Here is an 18,981-nt window from a genome sequence, read left to right on the forward strand (position 1 = left end):
CCCCTAGCAAGTATTCTGGGCTTCGTCTTGATAAGAGACGAATATTAGTATGAACAAATACCAAATCTTCACCTCTTTGTGGAGTAATTTTATTTCTCTTCACAGAATTTATGAAACTATACGTACTCCAGTTTCTCTCACTACAAGAAGATGAACAAGGTTGGCCAAGCAACATGAATGCTTTTTGCTGAAGTAAAGGAGCATACACCCCATAAGTAACCCACCACACATAAGGATTCATACTCCATCTATCATTTATGGTATTTGCATTTGCAAATTCTTCACGGCAAGATGAAAACTTAGCATACTCAATGTTAACTTCTCTTAACTCATCCGCATCGTAATACCTCTCGAAACACTTCAATCTTTGACCTGCAATCTAAAGATCTCTATGTGGTGGAACACGCCCTGGACGTTCATCAAGCCACTGACGACTATAATACCTATGTTGTTTCAATTATGATTTTAGTATAATTTTTTTTAACACTTAACTCAACTGACCAGAAAATATAAATAAGCGATTGCATATTTTACACTGTCATACATACCTTGGGTTCAATGAATGTGCCAAAGAGTGAAGCGGTGTGCTACTTTTACTCCAACGATCTGTTAAAATCCCGTCCACCACCATATGAAATGGTGAAATATCATATTCTTGTAAGCCCTCGTGGCGATGTATAATGCTCTTTACCTCATCTATCATTCGATCCCACCTTTCATAAACCAAGTGAAGACAAGGCTCGTCTGTGTCGCATAATCTAAGCATTTCTATGATAGGTTTTGTAAAATCAATAACATACTGCAAAGTGTTCCACCAATCATCATCCAACAACTTCTCTTTTATAAACAATGCTTGATTAGGATCATCATCTTTATATGATGACCATTGATTGCAAATTACCAAGTTACGGAGTCCTTGCTTCACATCTTTAAATCTTTGAAGCATTATAATACTAGAGGCAAAACGTGTCTCTGCAAGTGTGAATAATTTTAACTCCACATGCTCATTAAACATGGCTAATCTCATGAAATGTTTAGTGATGAAGTTTCTGATCAGTACCACCTCAGCAATAATTTCACTAATCCAAGCACACCCTTCATATACTAAAACATTAGTTCGAATATCTCTCGGATGACATATATTCTTTAAAGCAAGGTTTAGTGTGTGGACTACACATGGAGTCCAAAAAATGTGTTTAAATTGACCTTCTACAAGTAGCCCTGCACTCTTACAAACTGGTGCATTGTCCGTGATTACTTGCACGATATTCTGATGCCCAACTTCCGTAATTGTCTCAATGATCAACTTAGAAATGTACACTTTGTCCTTCACTGACCCTTGAGTGTTGACTGCTTTAATAAACATTGCACCAGCCTCTGAAACAGCCATAAAGTTCATGAGGGGTCTTCGTTGTTCGTCGGTCCATCCATCGGTCACAATACTCGCACCTTTTTCTTTCCAAGTGCTCTTAATTGGTTCTAGCTCTTTCTCAACATGTTCTCTTTCCTTCCGTAAAAGAGTTGTTCTTAGTTTATTATAACCCGGCGGAATATAACCTTGAATGCTTTTACTATCTGATGTAGCCAAATTAAATGCAACTTTATAATATGGACACCTAGCAAGATGGAATGGCAAGCCAGCTGCATAAAACAACCGTGCAATTATGCTATCCATTTCTTCACGTCTGGCAGCATTATATAATTTCTCTATTGGGCTCTCAACCCCTCTTTTCTTCTTCCTAGGATCTTCAACAAGTGATGAAGAATTTGACGCAAAAGAAGAACCACTACCTGATCCACATGTTGGCAGAGGCACACTTTTAAACTTAGATGCTTTTGCTCTGGCCTCAGCTTCATCACTCAATTGTTTCATTTCCTGAAGTTTATGTTTTCTGACCTTTGGACATATTCTAATTCCAGAGCCTGGAATCTTTAACAAATGTGCTTTCACTCTTGAATATGACCCCGAATATGGAACTTGACAGTGGTTACATACAAAATTCCAATTACCACCACCTTTAACTTTATCCTTCTTAGTCACATATCTCCATAGCGGAGTAGTGCTTAAAACATCTTCGCTCATATCTGGCTATCTGCATCAAAATTAAAGAGATGATAGCCATCAAAATACAAGCATAAAATCATTACAAGCAGAAAATTAAAAGATAAATTATAAGTATTATATATAAAGCTCAAATTCAATGAACAACCAAAAATACCCCCAAAGGCCCCAAAAAAAACCCTAAAACCTACACAGTAGACAATACACATGATCCCCACCACTAAAATCAAAACAAAACCCAAATTCACCAAATACAGCAACAACCCAAGTTCACAATAGATTGAAAATAGAACAAAAAATCAATAACTCAACAAAATCATGCAAATCAGAAGGAAGAAGGGAGAGTAAAAGAAAAGGAACATACCTTCAAATTCAATGTAAACAACTAAGAGATAAAGCCAGAACAACTAGCAAATGATTGTAAAAAACTAAATAAGTTGATTTTCGGATAATCAACTTAGATCTGAGAAGAGAAGAGTAAAGGTGAGGGAGACTGTGGGAAGGGGTATTCACAGAAGAGTAGAAGATAGACGAGAGAGAGAGACGAGTTTTGATAAAAAAAAAAATTGGAATTTAAGATATAGGGTAACATATGCGTCCGAGTGTGTCCAATGTGCGTCCAACGTGCGTCAAGTGAGGACACGGATTTTCATGCATCCGACACGCGTCGTGGCCGCGTCATGTGTCCATAGTGCGTCCGACACGGACACGGAAACAAATCTGATGTGTCCGTGCTTCCCAGCTTAGAAGGGAACAAAAATGGATTTATAGGAGGTGTCGATTATGGAAGAATGGGATGGTGACGGTGGTGGTGGGTGGGGAAAGGGAATGATTTTTGGATGGGGTGGAGAAAAATAAAAGATGTGAAAAATAAAGTCAAACCATGTGAAGGCTGTATTTAGTATTTTTAAAATATATTCAGGTGGTAAATAGGATAGTTAGGGATGGTAATTAATATGGGTGGCAAATACAAAAAATATGGGTGGTAAATAGGTGAAACCAAAACAAAATAAAAGTATTTTTCTTCTTTCAAGTCTTTTTCTATAGAACAATCTCTCTTTTTCAATTTTTTCATCCTGTTTCTCATTGCTTGCATTGGTATGTAATTTTCGGTTTCCCTAATTCCGAGCGATGGTGCGTATCCAAGTACCGAGCACCGTGTAATGGTGAATACAACAATAGAGATGCTTTCAATTGCCACATTTCCTTCACCAATCCCATTTCCAATGTTTTGAAGAAATACTATCAAAACTTATTCGATTGTTTGGTAATGATTGTAACGCTTAATCCCTAAATGGAAATTTCAAGGATTAAGTACATTTATTTTCTCTTTAGTGTCAAACTCAAGGATTATGCACATTTATTTTCTCTTTAGTGTCAAACTCGCTTCTCTTGTAAATTAGGGATATATTTTCCCATTATTGATACTTATTATGAAGAGACATTGGGTCAATTGTCCAAATATTTTTAAAACATGGTTCTAATGGAAGAATAAAAATTAGTATGGGTGAAATGGACACAAAAAAAAAATAGCAACAATGAATTTGGCTTCATCCTGGCTTAAACTTAAAAATTAACGAGGATGGAACTGGATGCATCCTGATGTGAATTAAAAATAAGAAAAAATGTTTGAAAATGGGTAGGATGAAACTGTTTACATTCTGACTATTTTTACATTCTTGTCCAGTTAAACAGATAAAATTTTACATATCTTTCTCATCCAGGAATTATCGTTATTGGGTTAATTGACCAATTTTGTGTATTATGAATTGCTTTTGACAGGAAAAATAAAATAAGAATGCTTCTTTCTCTGTAAGTAAAATCGGACTAATTCATCTTTTCGAAAATTTTTGTTTGAGCCTGTGTTTTAAAAATGTATTAGAAAATATAAAAAGTAAGAGAGTTGTTTTGAAAGTCTGTACTGGAGAACGGCATCTGTTATGTTGTCTATTGAAGCAGTAGCTTCATCAAGCACCAGTATCTGGCTTCCCCTTAATAATGCCCTACCCAAGCAAAATAGTTGGCGTTCTCCCATGCTCCACTTCACACCATCTTGTTGAACTATAAATATTTAATGATTATGAACTAACTACGTTCAAACTTGAAGAACCGTCCAAAAATGAAAACGAAAAGAAGAAAAAATGTAAAAGGTTTGCTTGACGAACTTCATTATATACCTGAACTATTTAGGCCTTCTTCGGGGCCGTACCAAGATTTTTAGGGGTCTTAGGCGAAAACCGAAAATAGGGGACCTAAAACTTTTTTCAACGATTGTTTAAAATAAAGAGACCGATAACATAAGTATGTTTCCAAAAATGAAAAGACAAACAAACATAAGTATGTAATAAAATTTTCAAATGAAAACGACTACGCAAAAATAGTTAATTTGCGAAAAATTGATCTCCTGGTCTCTTCGATGCGAATACATCAATTATCGTAATCGATGTTATTCACCAAGTCGACCTCGATATATAACATTGCTAGGTCATTTTATCTTTCTTGTGACATTGTCAATCGATGGTAAGACTTGATCAACTGTAACTTTGAGAAACTTCTTTCTACAGAGGCAACTGTAACGGGAAATGTCAATAAAATCATGTATGCAATCTCTGCATTTGGGTAGCAACCTTCCATATATTTCAGGAAATTCAACACTTCAATTGGACTTTCAGTTTCTTCTGGAAAATAGCCTTTTAGAACTTTCATTTCGGCATACAAGTCACGCCCATCGATATCGGAACCTATGTCATGTTTTAAATAATTTTGAATTGATGTCATGTAGATTTAAACATAAATAAAAACAAAATTGAATTCTTTGTTGAAATAGTTCTAATTGATGAACTTACCGTACCGAGGTGAATGTCGAGAGATGCAGAGATAACCCTTCCGCGAATGAGGAAATCAATTTGTACGAATGGATGTAGCTAGTTAGGTTTTTACTTTCGTATATGCTAGACAATCAGATGGGCCAAAAATACAATGTTCCATTAGACCAAAATAGTTTAGAAATGGCTGACATTAGTTTTTTTTTTTCACTGACGGGCGAATACATACTAGTAGTATACATATAAAAAAAAATGGGCCCCCTAATATCTGGGGGCCCTAGCCCTAGGCGAATGTCTATGTTTCCTAAGCTTGGCCCTGCCTTCTTCTTTCTCTTGTACTGTCTCCCGAAGTTGGTGCATTTCCCAAGAACCTTTGTACATGCATCTGCGAATGATCCAATTAGCTATGTTACTTATAAACTACACATATTATAGTAACTCATCCATATACAGCAGAAAATACAACGAATAACGAAGCAACAAAAATACCTCGCAAATTGCCTGGTCTGCATGTTGAGAAAGAGGGTTCAAATTGAATCTGGCAGTCCCATTGAAAAGTGTAGGATCCTGAGGTATGATACCTAAACGTGCTCGAAGGTCATGAACCCCTATTGTTGAGTTGTCAATGTCATCAATTACGATGTTTCCTGTTACTGGTTCAACGAGTCGAAACAAAGCACCTATTTGAGTTGACTCCCCGCTACCGGTTCTACCAACGATCCCAACCTTGTGCCCTCCTTCAAATGTGCAACTAATTCCATTTTCATTCTTTTAGCTATCTTTTCATTGCTTCTTCATTTCCGTCTCTCAATATCATTAACCATTGAAACTGAAGTCCTCCTAGAATTTAAAAAACAGTTACAAGATCCCTTGAATTCCTTAGCAACATGGAAATCAGACTCACCAGATTTCTCCATGTGATTTCGAGGGAGTCTCATGTGATCTGAAATCTCGCGGAGTCACATGATGTTGGATTAACTTTAACATAGAAGTCACTAACAAGCTGGTTAGGATAAGATTAGGAAATTGATGTAATTAGAAGTCATCTAGTTCTAAGAAAAGGAAAGACATATAATAAGGTAATAGGACTAGGAAAAGGAATTCATAGTTCTCTATATATATAATCACCAAAGTTGTGGTTGATCATATGAGCAAGATTAGAGCTTGTGTTTAGTTTTGAGAGATTTTCTAAACATCAATAAAGAGAGTTGTCTTTATATAAGCTAAGTTTCATCTTGCAGTTGCCATTAATTGGTATCAGAGCTTGTTTCTGAGCCATGGAAAACGAAACCACCATTGTGGGTGCAAAACAGTTCACGCCACCATCAATACAAGTTCCAATCCTCAACGCCACAAACTACACAGTATGGGCCATGAGAATGAAGGTACTGATGAAAATCTACAAAGTTTGGGAAACAATTGATCCTGGTACATTGGACCCAGACAAAAACAATGCTGCCATTGGATTACTCTTTCAAGCAATAACAGAATGTCTTGTTCTACAAGTTGGTGAACACGAAACTTCAAAGAAAATTTGGGATGCAATAAAGGCACGTAATCTCGGAGCTGATCGAGTTAAAGAAGCCCGTCTGCAAACCTTAATTTCTGAATTTGAAAGAGTGAAGATGAAAGACACTGATACTATTGATAGCTTAGCAGGAAAGCTATCAGAGATAGCCTCAAAAGCTGCGTCACTTGGACAATCCATTGATGAAGATAAACTGGTAAAGAAGTTTCTCAATAGTTTACCAAGATCCAAGTATATTCATATCATAGCTTCTCTCGAACAAGTCTTAGGTTTAAAGAAAACTAGGTATGAAGATATAATTGGAAGATTGAAAGCATATGAAGAGAGAATCCTTGATGAAGAAAACAATGGAGAAACTCAAGGAAAACTATTGTACACAAACTCTTACCAACAAAACTCTGCGACAAGAGGAAGAGGTCGTGGAAGAGGTGGTAGAGTAAACAGAGGCCGAGGAAGGGGAGGAAGGTTTAACTCACAAGATAGAACAACAAGTCATAATGATCAAAACCAAGGGAAAGAAAAGAAGGATATATCAAACATTATTTTTTACAGATGTGATAAACCAGGACACTTCTCCTCTGTATGCCCTGAAAGAATACAAAATATGGAAGAAGCAAACAAGAATGAAACAAGGGAAGCCGATACTGCTCTTTTCATGCACGAAGTGGTATTCTTAAACGAAGAGAAAATAATACCAAAGAACTATGAAACAAAGGATAGTGAAGAAGGAGTATGGTATTTAGATAATGGATCCAGCAATCACATGACTGGTAAGAGACACTACTTTTCTGAACTCAATGAGAAAATCAAAGGACAAGTGAAGTTTGGGGATGGATCTTCAGTAGAAATTGAAGGGAAATGATCAAATTCTATTTCAGAGAAAGACCGGAGAACAGAAGCTTGTCACAAACATCTACTTCATCCCAAACTTACAAAGCAACATTCTAAGTTTAGGACAAGCTACAAAAGTTGGATGTGATGTTAGAATGCGACAAGATTATCAAGAAAAGGGGTCTATTGCAACACCTCACTTATGTGGCAAGAACCCATGTTTCATGTATCAAAAACCTATTGCCACATAAAAAAAATTTGCCACGCCTGTGGCAACAGCCTGGGTGGCAAGAAATTATTGCCACACCTTAAATACACTGTAGCAATAAATGGTTTTTTTTCCACGCCAAATAGTGAGGCAATAACATGCGGCAAGAAAGTAATTTTTATTTAATTATTATTGTTTTTACTATTTATTTTATTTGAAAAATTTGTTGCCACACCAAACTGGTGCGGCAATAACGTGAGCCAAAAAATAAATTATTTTTAAATTTTTTAATTATATTTTTTTTAAAACATTTTCGCTACACCACATGAATGCAACAAAAAGACACTTGCCTGCCGCAAAAACGTGTTTAGGGATTACTGTAATCATGTACAATTTTTACACAGTAAATAAATTTCTACGAAAGTATTTTTAACTAAAAATTGAAACAAAGAAATCAAAATATATAATTAAGAAAAAATGTATGTTACAAAGTAGGGTGGTAAATCAAACTTAACCATAAGAAAAAAAAACCAGATTAATTTACACATTTTTGACCTTTAACATTAATTAGAAGTAAAGAAACTTTATACTTCAAACTAGACATAATCCATGCTAAATCCATCCCAGCTGTCTATTCCACTGCCCCGTTCTTGCTAAGCAAAAAAACAAACACCACCAAGGAAAAAGAAATCAAGAGATGGCAGAATATCATCAAGTCTAATGGAAGCTTGAGTTTTACGAGAAATATCATACAAACATGCAGATAAGCATCATACTAACATACCGATAATTTTAACGTGTTAGTTAAGAGATTGTTCGAATACTATGAATTCAAGATCAAGAAAGAGATACGATCAGTTTGCGATCTCTACAGCTGCTTCTCAGGTCTAACGAGTTATTCCTCCTATCTGTAAGGCTGCTCCAAAGGTCTGTAAGTTTGCTGCTAAGGTGCAATAGTTACTTCCCATGTATGCAAGGTTGTTTCTCATTTCGTTCCCTCATCCGCCTAACATAACCTTCCTCTCGCTCTTTCGTTTGTCTTTTAAAATTTTCGTTTCCATCAGAACTGGAGCATGTAGATACTACGTTTACAAAGATTTCATCACTGATAGGTTGTAGGTTACCATCCTCATCCTACCCAGATGGTTCCCTCATTTGGACTTCCATGTATCATAAAACTTTTAGGTTAAAGGATCTGATCTCCTAAGAGTAAAATGTTCATAAACTTTTCTACTGTATTTAATCACATGGGCTTTAACAAACACATCACTGTCAGTTGGATGATCAAGAAGTGATATTTAGCAGGGACGGAGCCAAGACATTTACTTTATGGGGTCAAATGCATTTCCTTTCCAAAATTTATTATTTATTTTTCTGATCCATAATTATATTACAACTTAAAGTAATAAGAAAGCTTATTATCTAGTATAAATTCTTATCGTTTTCGTGATCAACAAAGCATCCTTTAAAGGCCATGACAACAATCTTGGCGAATGATTTGTGGTTACTGATGCCAATAGCTCAATCATCTATGTCAGAATAGCTTAAGGAATCCGTGTTTCGTACTCAATGACTGAATCTATGAATCACCCTGAAATAACAAATCAAATATATATACAGACTACATACAACCATTTGTTGTTAGTATACCATTTGTTAGCGGAGATGATGTGTATTCATTTATATTGCCACCGTATTATTTTGAAGATGACGATAGATCAACCCTAACCCATATTATATACTAACATTGCAAATTTCTAATACAACTACTCCATAACTTTCAATGCATAACCTCCAGCCATGTACCCACTAAAAAATTAAGATTAAACACCTATTAAGCTTAAGAGATTAATAGTTTATCAGTTTAGCAATCAAATCTGATAATAATATCAACCCTAAGATCAAATACTAAACCTCGAATAACTTCAAAGTTCCAAACTAAAAAGTGACTGTAAAGACAACTTAAAGTACCACGAATTGCATTTAAAGCTAGTTATGAATCATATAATAATAAAAGGTGCAACCAGTATTCACCGTATAAAACACTATTCTTTTAAGAAACAAATATCTCAGGAATGCAAACAAGGAACTAGCTTTGTGTTACCACTAGCTAATGACAAGATTCATACATGGATGACAAAGCTATCATACAATGCAAACAATTTACTCTCAATCTTTTCATAAATCGGAGAAATCTCCCGACAGAATCAAAATATGATTTTAGTGCTACAATAACAAGCATACACCATAAAATATCAGACTTACCACAACCAAAAGAAATTTAAATTGATTCATCTAAACACAACCAAGTCAAATGAAGTTTCTTAAACTTTCTAACCATTGCTTAAAACATAACCAGAGTACAACATATTCTCAATGGGATGTGGAACAAGGTACAAAACCATAATAGAAAAAACAATTCTCAAGAACGCTACAGAAAAAAAGTGATACCGAATTATCTTGCAACAATTTCTGGAGCTCATCATGATAATTATGAAAATTGAAAGCCCCTTTCGAACTAAACATGATCATGATGATTACGGAAACAGAAATCTACTCAGTGGACGATCAGTAAACCACACCAAAACAGAATAAAGAAAACCCTATAAGAATAAAATAGGGATTTGAAACCTACTCTTCTTCAAATTGCATCATCGGAAATAAGCCCTAAAAAAATCAACATAAAACCCAAATTAAAAATAAGAACCATCTTGAAATTGAAATTTCAGAGAGAGGTGAGAAATTAACCTGCTGTAAGTCTCTACAGAGTGTCGAAAACAAAAACCCCCATATCAACCGGAGGTGTTATGTAGATCTCCATGGAGAGATAGCAATGCTAAGTGAGAAATAGTAAATTAAGGCTTTCAGAGTGACGAGATTTTTTTTAACTGAGAACAAGCCAAGAAGGTGATGAAGGTTTCAGAGAGATGTTGAGAAAATGGAGTAGTTTATAGGGTTTTGAGAGAGTTTGTTTTTGAGAGATGGAAAACTGAAAAAAATTTAATCGAAAAGATGCGAAAAGTTTGGGGGTGTGGGCGAATAATATGGAAATTATTTTTTCACAAAACTCCATTATAGAGGGAAATCAAGCGAATATTACAAATGTAAATTTGGTTTTCTCGAAAATAAAAAGAAAAAGAATTTAACAAATAATTTTAGCTTCACGTATATGACGGAAAAGGGGAGTTTATAGTTTATAATAATTATATTTTTCCGTATTTTTATAGCTGTTGCAACACCTATGTGGAAAATACTTGAACTATTGCGACATCGTCAAACAATATGAGGCAACAACTTATCTTTTGCCTCATCTATTCTTAAATGTGGCAAAAAATATGACCTAATGCCACACCTATAATGCAGTGAGGCTAAAACCTCTCTATTTCCACATTATTTATTGATGTGTAGCAAAATAGTGTGGCAATAGACCCCTTTTCTTGTAGTGTAACAGTTCATGACCCAAGTGGAAGACTTTTAGTTAGAGTCTCACACTCACAGAATAGACTCTACAAGATAAGTCTCATGATTGGAAGGACATTGTGTCTTAATATGAGACTGGAAGATCAGACATGTAAGTGGCATGCAAGGTTAGGACACATAAGCTTTAGAACTTTAGAGGCAATGTCTCAGAACAAGATGGTTCGAGGACTACCACAGATAAATGATGAAGCAAAAATATGTTAATCATGTTTAGTTGGGAAACAAACTCGTCAAGGTTTTCCAAAAGCAACAACATTCAGAGCCTCAAAGCCATTAGAGCTTCTTCATGCTGATTTATGTGGTCCTATTACACCACAAACCCTTGCAAATAACAAATACATATTTGTTATTATATATGACTTCTCAAGATATATGTGGTCTATTCTTATGAAAGAAAAGAGTGAAGCATTTGACAGATTCAAAGCTTTCAGAAATTTGATAGAAAAAGAGTTAAAAGAGGAGGTCAAAATGCTTAGAACTGATAGAGGAGGAGAGTTCACTTCCTTAGAGTTCAACAAGTTCTGTGAGTCAAATGGAATCAAAAGGCAACTCACAACACCATATATACCACAACAAAACGGAGTGGTGGAGAGGAGAAACAGGACTCTAATGGAGATGACAAGAAGTTCTTTAAAGGCTATGCAGGTACCTAATTATCTATGGGGAGAAGCTGTACGACACTCCACATACCTAATAAACAGGATACCTACGAAAGCTCTGAAAGACATGACTCCATATGAAAGTTTGCGAAAGAGAAAACCAAACATAGATCATTTAAGAGTGTTTGGTTGCAAAGCATACACAAAAGTTGATTCTGCAACTCTTAAGAAACTGGATGATCGATCTCAGACTCTTGTGAACATAGGAATTGAGCCTGGATCCAAAGCTTACAGATTATTCAATCCAACAACGAAAAGAGTGATAGTGAGTCGAGATGTGGTATTCGATGAAAAAGCAAACTGGAACTGGAAAGAAACTAATGATGGACCAAGTAGGGATCCAGGAATGTTTCACATGAGATGGGGTCAAGTAATTGATGAAGGCGAAGGACCCATAATCATCAATACCAATGGAAACAATGATGTTAATCAAGAAGAAGAAGAGAATAATGAAAACACTGAGAATAAAGAAGAAGAAGAAGAAGAAGAAGAAGAGATGGATGAAATAACTCAACCCATTCCACTGCGAAAATCAACAAGACAGATACAAAAGCCACAGTATCTGGAGGATTATGTTCTTCAAGCTGCGGAAGAATGTGAGATAATGCTACTGTCTGTTGATGACGAACCAAGAAGCTTCAAGGAAGAAAAGATTTCGACTAAATGGACACAAGCATGTAGAGAAGAAATTATTTCAATCAACAGAAACAAGACTTGGTTTCTAGTTGATAAGCCAGGTGGGGTAAGAGTGATTGGTCTTAAGTGGATCTTCAAAATAAAACGGAATGCTGATGGTACTGTCAATAAATACAAAGCAAGGCTTGTAGCTAAAGGATATGTACAAGAATCAGGCATAGATTTTGATGAAGTTTTTGCACCAGTTGCTAGAATTGAAACAATACGCTTATTAATAGCAGAAGCAGCATCAAACTCATGGGAAATTCACCACTTAGACGTTAAGACAACATTCTTACATGGTGAATTGCGAGAAGATGTGTATGTTGAACAACCAGAAGGTTTTGAAGTAAAAGGACAAGAGCATAAGGTTTATAAGTTATCAAAAGCTCTATATGGTCTAAGACAAGCTCCTCGAGCCTGGAATACAAAGTTAGATCAAATCTTAAGAGAAATCAGATTTGTTAAGTGCTCTAAAGAAACATCAGTAAACATAAGAGAAGAAAAGGGAACGCTTCTTGTGATTGCAGTCTATGTAGATGATCTATTTTTGACTGGAAACTCCCTTAAGGTGATCAATGAGTTCAAGAGAGAAATGTCATCAAAGTTTGAGATGTCAGACCTCGGAAAACTCACTTATTACCTTGGCATAGAAGTCCATCAAGGAGTAGATGGGATTCAGATTAAACAAGAAGCTTATGCAAGGAGAATTCTGAAAGAAGCCGGACTTGAAACTTGTAATCCAACTAAGATACCAATGGAGTTTGGACTTAAAGTTTCAAAGGCACAAGAGAAGCTGAGATTGATCCAACGAGTTATAGAAGAAATGTTGGATGCCTTAGATACTTGTTACACAGAAGACCAGACTTGGCTTTCTCTGTGGGAGTAGCAAGCCGTTATATGCAGAGTCCACGCAAGTCTCATGGTGATGTAATAAAGCAGATATTGAGATATCTAAGAGGAACAATCAGCCGTGGATTGAAGTATGGTCGAGGAGGATCAAAAGGAATTGTTGGGTATAGTGACAGCAGTCATAATATTGACCAAGATGATGGAAAAGGTACAACTGGTCATATATTTTATCTAGGTGAAGCACCTATTACATGGTGTTCACAGAAGCAAGAAATTGTATCCCTCTCATCCTGTGAAGCTGAGTTTATGGCCGCAACAGAAGCAGCTAAACAATCAATATGGCTTCAAGAACTGTTGGGTGAAATCAAAGGAAGAGAACCTGGAAAAGTTCTCATCAAGATTGATAATAAGTCTGCAATTGCATTCACTAAAAATCCAGTGTTTCATGGGAAGACGAAACACATTCACAAAAGGTATCATTTCATAAGAGAATGCATCGAGAAGGAGGTCATTAACGTAGAACACATACCTGGAACTAAGCAGAAGGTAGATATATTAACAAAGGCATTGGCTCGGATCAAGTTTGAAGAGATGAGGAAATTAATAGGAGTGCAAGATTTTTCACAAGCACAGTTGAAGCTTAAGGGGGAGAATGTTGGATTAACTTCAACATCGAAGTCACTAACAAGCTGGTTAGGACAAGATTAGGAAATTGATGTAATCCTAAGGGAATTAGAAGTCATCTAGTTCTAAGAAAAGGAAAGACATGTAATAAGGTAATAGGACTAGGAAAAGGAATTCATAGTTCTATATATATATGATCACCAAAGTTGTGGTTGATCATATGAGCAAGATTAGAGCTTGTGTTTAGTTTTGAGAGATTTTCTAAACATCAATAAAGAGAGTTGTCTTTATATAATCTAAGTTTCATCTTGCAGTTGCCATTACATGAATCACTCTTGAAAATAAATCTCTCTCGGGTGAGATATCATCCGCTATATTTGTTCTTCAAAGCGTAACATCTCTTTTTTTGGGTTCAAATTTCTTTATCTGGTGAACTTCCTTCCAAGTTGATCAAATGTAGTAGTCTTGAAACTCTCAGTCTCACAGAAAATAACCTCAACGGCACAATTCCTAATCATTCTACTTTGACAAACTTTCAAATTCTTGATTGATCAGAGAACTACTTTTCCGGTTAGCTTCCTGATTGGGCTGAGAAGCTAGTAGAATTAAATTCATTGAGTCTCTGTTAGAATACGTGCATCCAACTCAAAACCAATTGTCAATGAGTGGAGAGGCCCAAAGGATTATAAACCGCAGGATCTTAGATTTCCCAGACAATGTGGGACTAATAATCTCAACACGCCCCCTCACGTGTAGCCTCTTTGGGTCTAACACGTGGACAATTCAAATCGGGTGACGCGGAGTAAAGGCGCGGTCAAATGACTCATCGCAAATAGCCTGCTCTGATACCATGTTAGAATACGGGCATCCAACTCAAAACCAATTGGTGATGAGTGGAGACGCCCTGAGAGATTATAAACCGCATGATCCTAGATTGCCCAACAATATGGGACTAATAATCTCAACACGCCCCCTCACGTGTAGCCTCTTTGGGTCTAACACGTGGACAATTAAATCGGGTGACGTGGAGTAAAGGCGCGGTCAAAGACTCGTCGCAAATAGCCTGCTCTGATACCATGTTAGAATACGGGCATCCAACTCAAAACCAATTGACAATGATTGGAGAGGCCCTAAGGGATTATAAACCGCGGGATCTTAGATTGTACCAGGAAAATAACCATGAGTAAGCTTCAGAGTGAAGTGTTGAGGAAAGCAATCTCCCAGATCAATACCGAAGCTACCGCTAAGAAGCGAAAGTTCACCGAGACAGTGGAACTTCAAATTGGTCTTAAGAACTATGACCCTCAAAAGGACAAGCGTTTCAGTGGTTCAGTAAAGTTGCCACATATACCACGCCCTAAGATGAAAGTATGCATGCTTGGAGATGCTCAGCATGTTGAGGAGGCTCAGAAGATCGGTCTTGAGTAGAGCTGGAAAACAAGCCAAAACCCGCGGGTTTGCCCGGCCCGACACGTGAAAAACCCGCACCCGGCTCGGCTGGTGTCTAAACAAGCCGGGTTAGGGTTGGAGAAATGTCGGCTTGTGAGTAAACGGGTTAACCCGTCCCGGCCCGTAAATCCGCGGGTACAACCCGTAAACCCGTCCATATTACCTTATTAATAAGTTTTATGTAATCCTAACCGTCAGATCATCTAGGTTTCATCTTATCCCTACGTTTAAGGTATAAATGCACCAAAACCCTAGAAGACAATAATCATTTCCTTTCGTTTCTTCTTCCCCTTTCTTTTCTTTCTCTCCCCACACCCTACTGTCTTCTCCTGCGGCTGCGCCTCCTCACCATCTCCATTTTTCTTCTTCTGCTTTTGCTTTTTTATTCTTCATCTCTGTATCTCCTACACATAGTTGGTACTTTAACTCCATGGTGATGATGATTTAAGGCAATAAATTGACAATTTTAAAACTAGGGTTTAGTAATATACTAATATTGGTTTTGCATGATTGATTGTGCAGATTAATTTGAGGAACTTGAACTTCTGTTTTATCAATTGTTAAATCAATTTCTGAATCATCCAAATATTGAAGCATCCAAATATTGTTCAATTCAAGCAGGTACGGTGTTGATTCTCTGCACTTCAGGTTAATTCATTTACATTTGAAATTTCCCCAAGTTTTTGGAAATTAATAAGAATGCGAAGAATGTTGTCGAAGATTGAAATGATTGTCAGGAATCTGAAACTGTTATTATGTGCAGGTTCTGCTAACACAAACACATTTAGCTATTGTCATGGAGTATGCAGCTGGTGGTGAACTTTTCGAGAGAATCTGCAGTGCAGGCCGATTCAGTGAAGACGAGGTATAATCAAACAAACTCTAGTTGATTTCTTAGTCTTTTCAAGAATCATTTTCTCGTTCCCCGTTTCTCTTTTCTGCGAATTCAACTATAACGTGTCCAATTTCAACAGGCAAGATTTTTCTTCCAACAGCTAATATCGGGAGTCATTTACTGCCATTCCATGGTATCTTCTTTTTCATTATTTCAGATCATAATCTGTTTCACATTCTTTCAGCCAACATGACGGATCCGGCTCTAATCTTTTGTGCTACAGGAAATTTGTCACAGGGACCTGAAGCTAGAAAATACACTCCTGGATGGAAATCCCACACCACGCCTTAAAATACTCCTGGTCAATTTTTATTTTCTTATTTAGATTTTGTATGTATCTTATATTCCTATTGCCTGATTCTATAGGGAACAGTAAGTAAGAAGCAATAATGGGTTTTGCTGCCCCTTGAAATGATGGGTTTTGTGGGAGTTTGAATGCTTGAATGATTGTCGAAACATCACAGCTTTCTCATCTCTTTCACCACCAGAATATGTATGTTTGATAAAACACCTGAAAGATCAGTGCATTCACCAACTTTCTCTACCAGCAATTGGGGTTTACACAAGGGTTTAGTGAGAAGAAGTGAGAAGAAGTGACGCGAGATTGGTGGTTTCGGTCATTCGGTGTTCTGGTAGTAAAATCAGTCAAGACATGTTGATACAACGGGTTCTGGTGGTTATACTTGAAGAGATAGAAGCCTGGAAGAACAATAAGAAGAACTTGATGATGATGATTGTCATGAGTCGTGACTAATGTAGGCTGTTCTGTGCAAGGTTAACTTAATTTTTGTATCTCGTATTATTTTACGATTTTTATCCTTGTAATTTGATTTTTATCCTTGTAATTTGACATAAATTGACGAAATTTAGTTTTAATTTTAATCAAACAAGCTGGATAACCCGCAAACCCGCAAGCTTTATCTGTTACGGGTGCGGGTTGAAGAAATGACCACCCGTGAAGAATATCAACCCGCAGGTTTTAGCCCGTGTTAACCCGAACCCGTGTAACCCGTAACAAGCCAGCCCCAGACCGCCCGTTTGCCAGCTCTAGTCTTGAATACATGGATGTTGAAGGTCTTAAGAAGCTTAACAAGAACAAGAAGTTGGTCAAGAAGCTTGCAAAGAAGTTCCATGCTTTCTAGCCTCAGAAGCTGTTATCAAGCAAATTCCCCGTCTTCTTGGACCTGGTCTTAACAAGGCAGGTAAGTTCCTAACTCTTGTGACTCATCAAGAGTCATTGGAGGCCAAGGTGAATGAAACCAAGGCTATGGTTAAGTTTCAATTGAAGAAAGTGCTCTGAATGGGTGTTGTTGTTGGTAACCTTGGCACGGAGGAGAAGCAGATCTTCCAGAACGTTCAGCTTAGTGTCAACTTTCTAGTATCATTGTTGAAGAAGAATTGGAAAAATGTGAGGTGCTTGTACTTGAAGAGTACCATGGGAAAGCCAGTCCGCATCTTCTAAGCATTACATTTCTATAATTGTAAGGGTAATTCCTACACGCTCTTCATGTTTTGTGAGATCCCTGGAGGGTTAGATGTAGGAAATGCCCCAAGTCCCGAGACTCTGTAACCAGATATAGGTGGTTTGCATGAGTAGCAGACTTTTTCTGAAAATGCTCAGTAATCTTTTTGTTTAATTCCTGAATTCGTTTTTTCTGTTTTTACTTGGTAGTTCAGGGATACTTAAATCTTGAAAGATAATGATTTGGCTTTTCTTTATGACTTGTTAAATAGATGGTTGGCTTTACCAGATTTTTAGTATATAGTGGGGCTTATATTGGTAAAAAAAAAATGTTTGAATACGGTCATCCAACTCAAAACCAATTGGAAATGAGTGGAGAGGTCATAAGGGATTATAAACTGCAGGATTTTAGATTGCCCAACAATATGGGACTAATAATCTCAACAGTCTCGGCCAAAATTAATTCCATGAGGGTAGCCTTGGAAATTCGAAGAAGTTGACATATATCGTTTTGACTGGCTGCAATTTGATTGGTACAATCCTAGACTCCCAACTAAAATCTTTGGGCACATTTGATTTTCCAACTAACAAGCTGTCAGTGAGTTTCCCCAAAGCCATTAGAACTTTGCCAAATTTAGATGCATTGAAGCAGAGTTCCATTGATATTTCGCAAAATCAGTTAACAGGGATGGTTCCCAATGATTTAGTAATGTTGGGTGGAAAACAAACATTTAATGGCAATGGACGACTCAGTATTGACCAGAAATTTGAAAATCAGATATGTTCTGGAATTAGTGTGTGCAACAAAAGTCTCCATTGCGAGAAACATGCTGATAATAAGCTTGTGTTGTATCTTGTTATAGCAACAATTTCGGTTGTCATATTATCGACATGTTTCTCGCAATGAAGACTTCGGTTGCACACACTAATTCAGAACCAATATGATTTTCAAATTTCTGGTCAAAACAGAGTCCTCCACTGCCATTAAATGCTTGTTTTCCACCCAACATTACTAAATCACTGGGAACCATCGGTTTTGCGAAAGATCAATCGAACTCAGCTTCAATGCATTTAAATTTGGCAAAGTTGTAATGGCTTTGGGGAAACTCCTAGACAGCTTGTTAGTTGAAAATCAAATGTGCCCAAAGATTTCAGTTTGGAGTCCGGGATTATACCAATCAAATTGCAACCAGCCAAAACGATATATGTCAAATTCTTCAAATTTCCAAGGCTCTCAGGAATTTCACCCTCATGGAAGTTATTTTGGCCGAGACTTAATGAATTTAATTCAGATAGCTTGTCAGCCCAATCAGGAAGCTTCCCGGAAAAGTAGTTCTCTGATCAATCAAGAATTTGCAAGTTTATCAAAGCAGAAAGATCAGGAATCGTTCCGTTGAGGTTATTTTCTGTGAGACTGAGAGTTTGAAGACT

The 18,981-nt window shown here is 36.8% G+C and overlaps 2 protein-coding genes, 1 long non-coding RNA gene and 1 pseudogene across 3 annotated transcripts; 2 read left to right on the forward strand and 2 right to left on the reverse strand.

Moving 5' to 3' along the window:
- Positions 1 to 302: 302 nt before the first annotated feature.
- Positions 303 to 953, reverse strand: LOC113321847. Its single transcript, XM_026569776.1, has 2 exons — positions 549 to 953; positions 303 to 443 (listed from the first exon to the last, which is right to left on the reverse strand). Exons 1-2 carry the CDS (start codon positions 944 to 946, stop codon positions 380 to 382), a joined length of 462 nt encoding a protein of 153 aa, XP_026425561.1. The 5' UTR covers positions 947 to 953; the 3' UTR covers positions 303 to 379.
- LOC113325228 lies at positions 946 to 2,083 on the reverse strand. The gene is made up of 2 exons (XM_026573438.1): positions 1,061 to 2,083; positions 946 to 972 (listed from the first exon to the last, which is right to left on the reverse strand). The coding sequence occupies exons 1-2, from the start codon at positions 2,081 to 2,083 to the stop codon at positions 946 to 948; spliced, it is 1,050 nt and encodes a 349-aa protein (XP_026429223.1).
- A 12,818-nt stretch (positions 2,084 to 14,901) lies between these two features.
- On the forward strand, positions 14,902 to 17,840 carry LOC113320779 (annotated as a pseudogene).
- Positions 15,781 to 16,204, forward strand: LOC113320780. The gene is made up of 3 exons (XR_003346289.1): positions 15,781 to 15,814; positions 15,957 to 16,058; positions 16,168 to 16,204. It is a non-coding gene; the product is annotated as an uncharacterized LOC113320780 (long non-coding RNA).
- Positions 17,841 to 18,981: the final 1,141 nt, after the last annotated feature.

The sequence above is a fragment of the Papaver somniferum genome, chromosome 11 (assembly GCF_003573695.1).
Source record: "Papaver somniferum cultivar HN1 chromosome 11, ASM357369v1, whole genome shotgun sequence".
In the NCBI taxonomy this organism is placed as follows: Eukaryota; Viridiplantae; Streptophyta; class Magnoliopsida; order Ranunculales; family Papaveraceae; genus Papaver; species Papaver somniferum.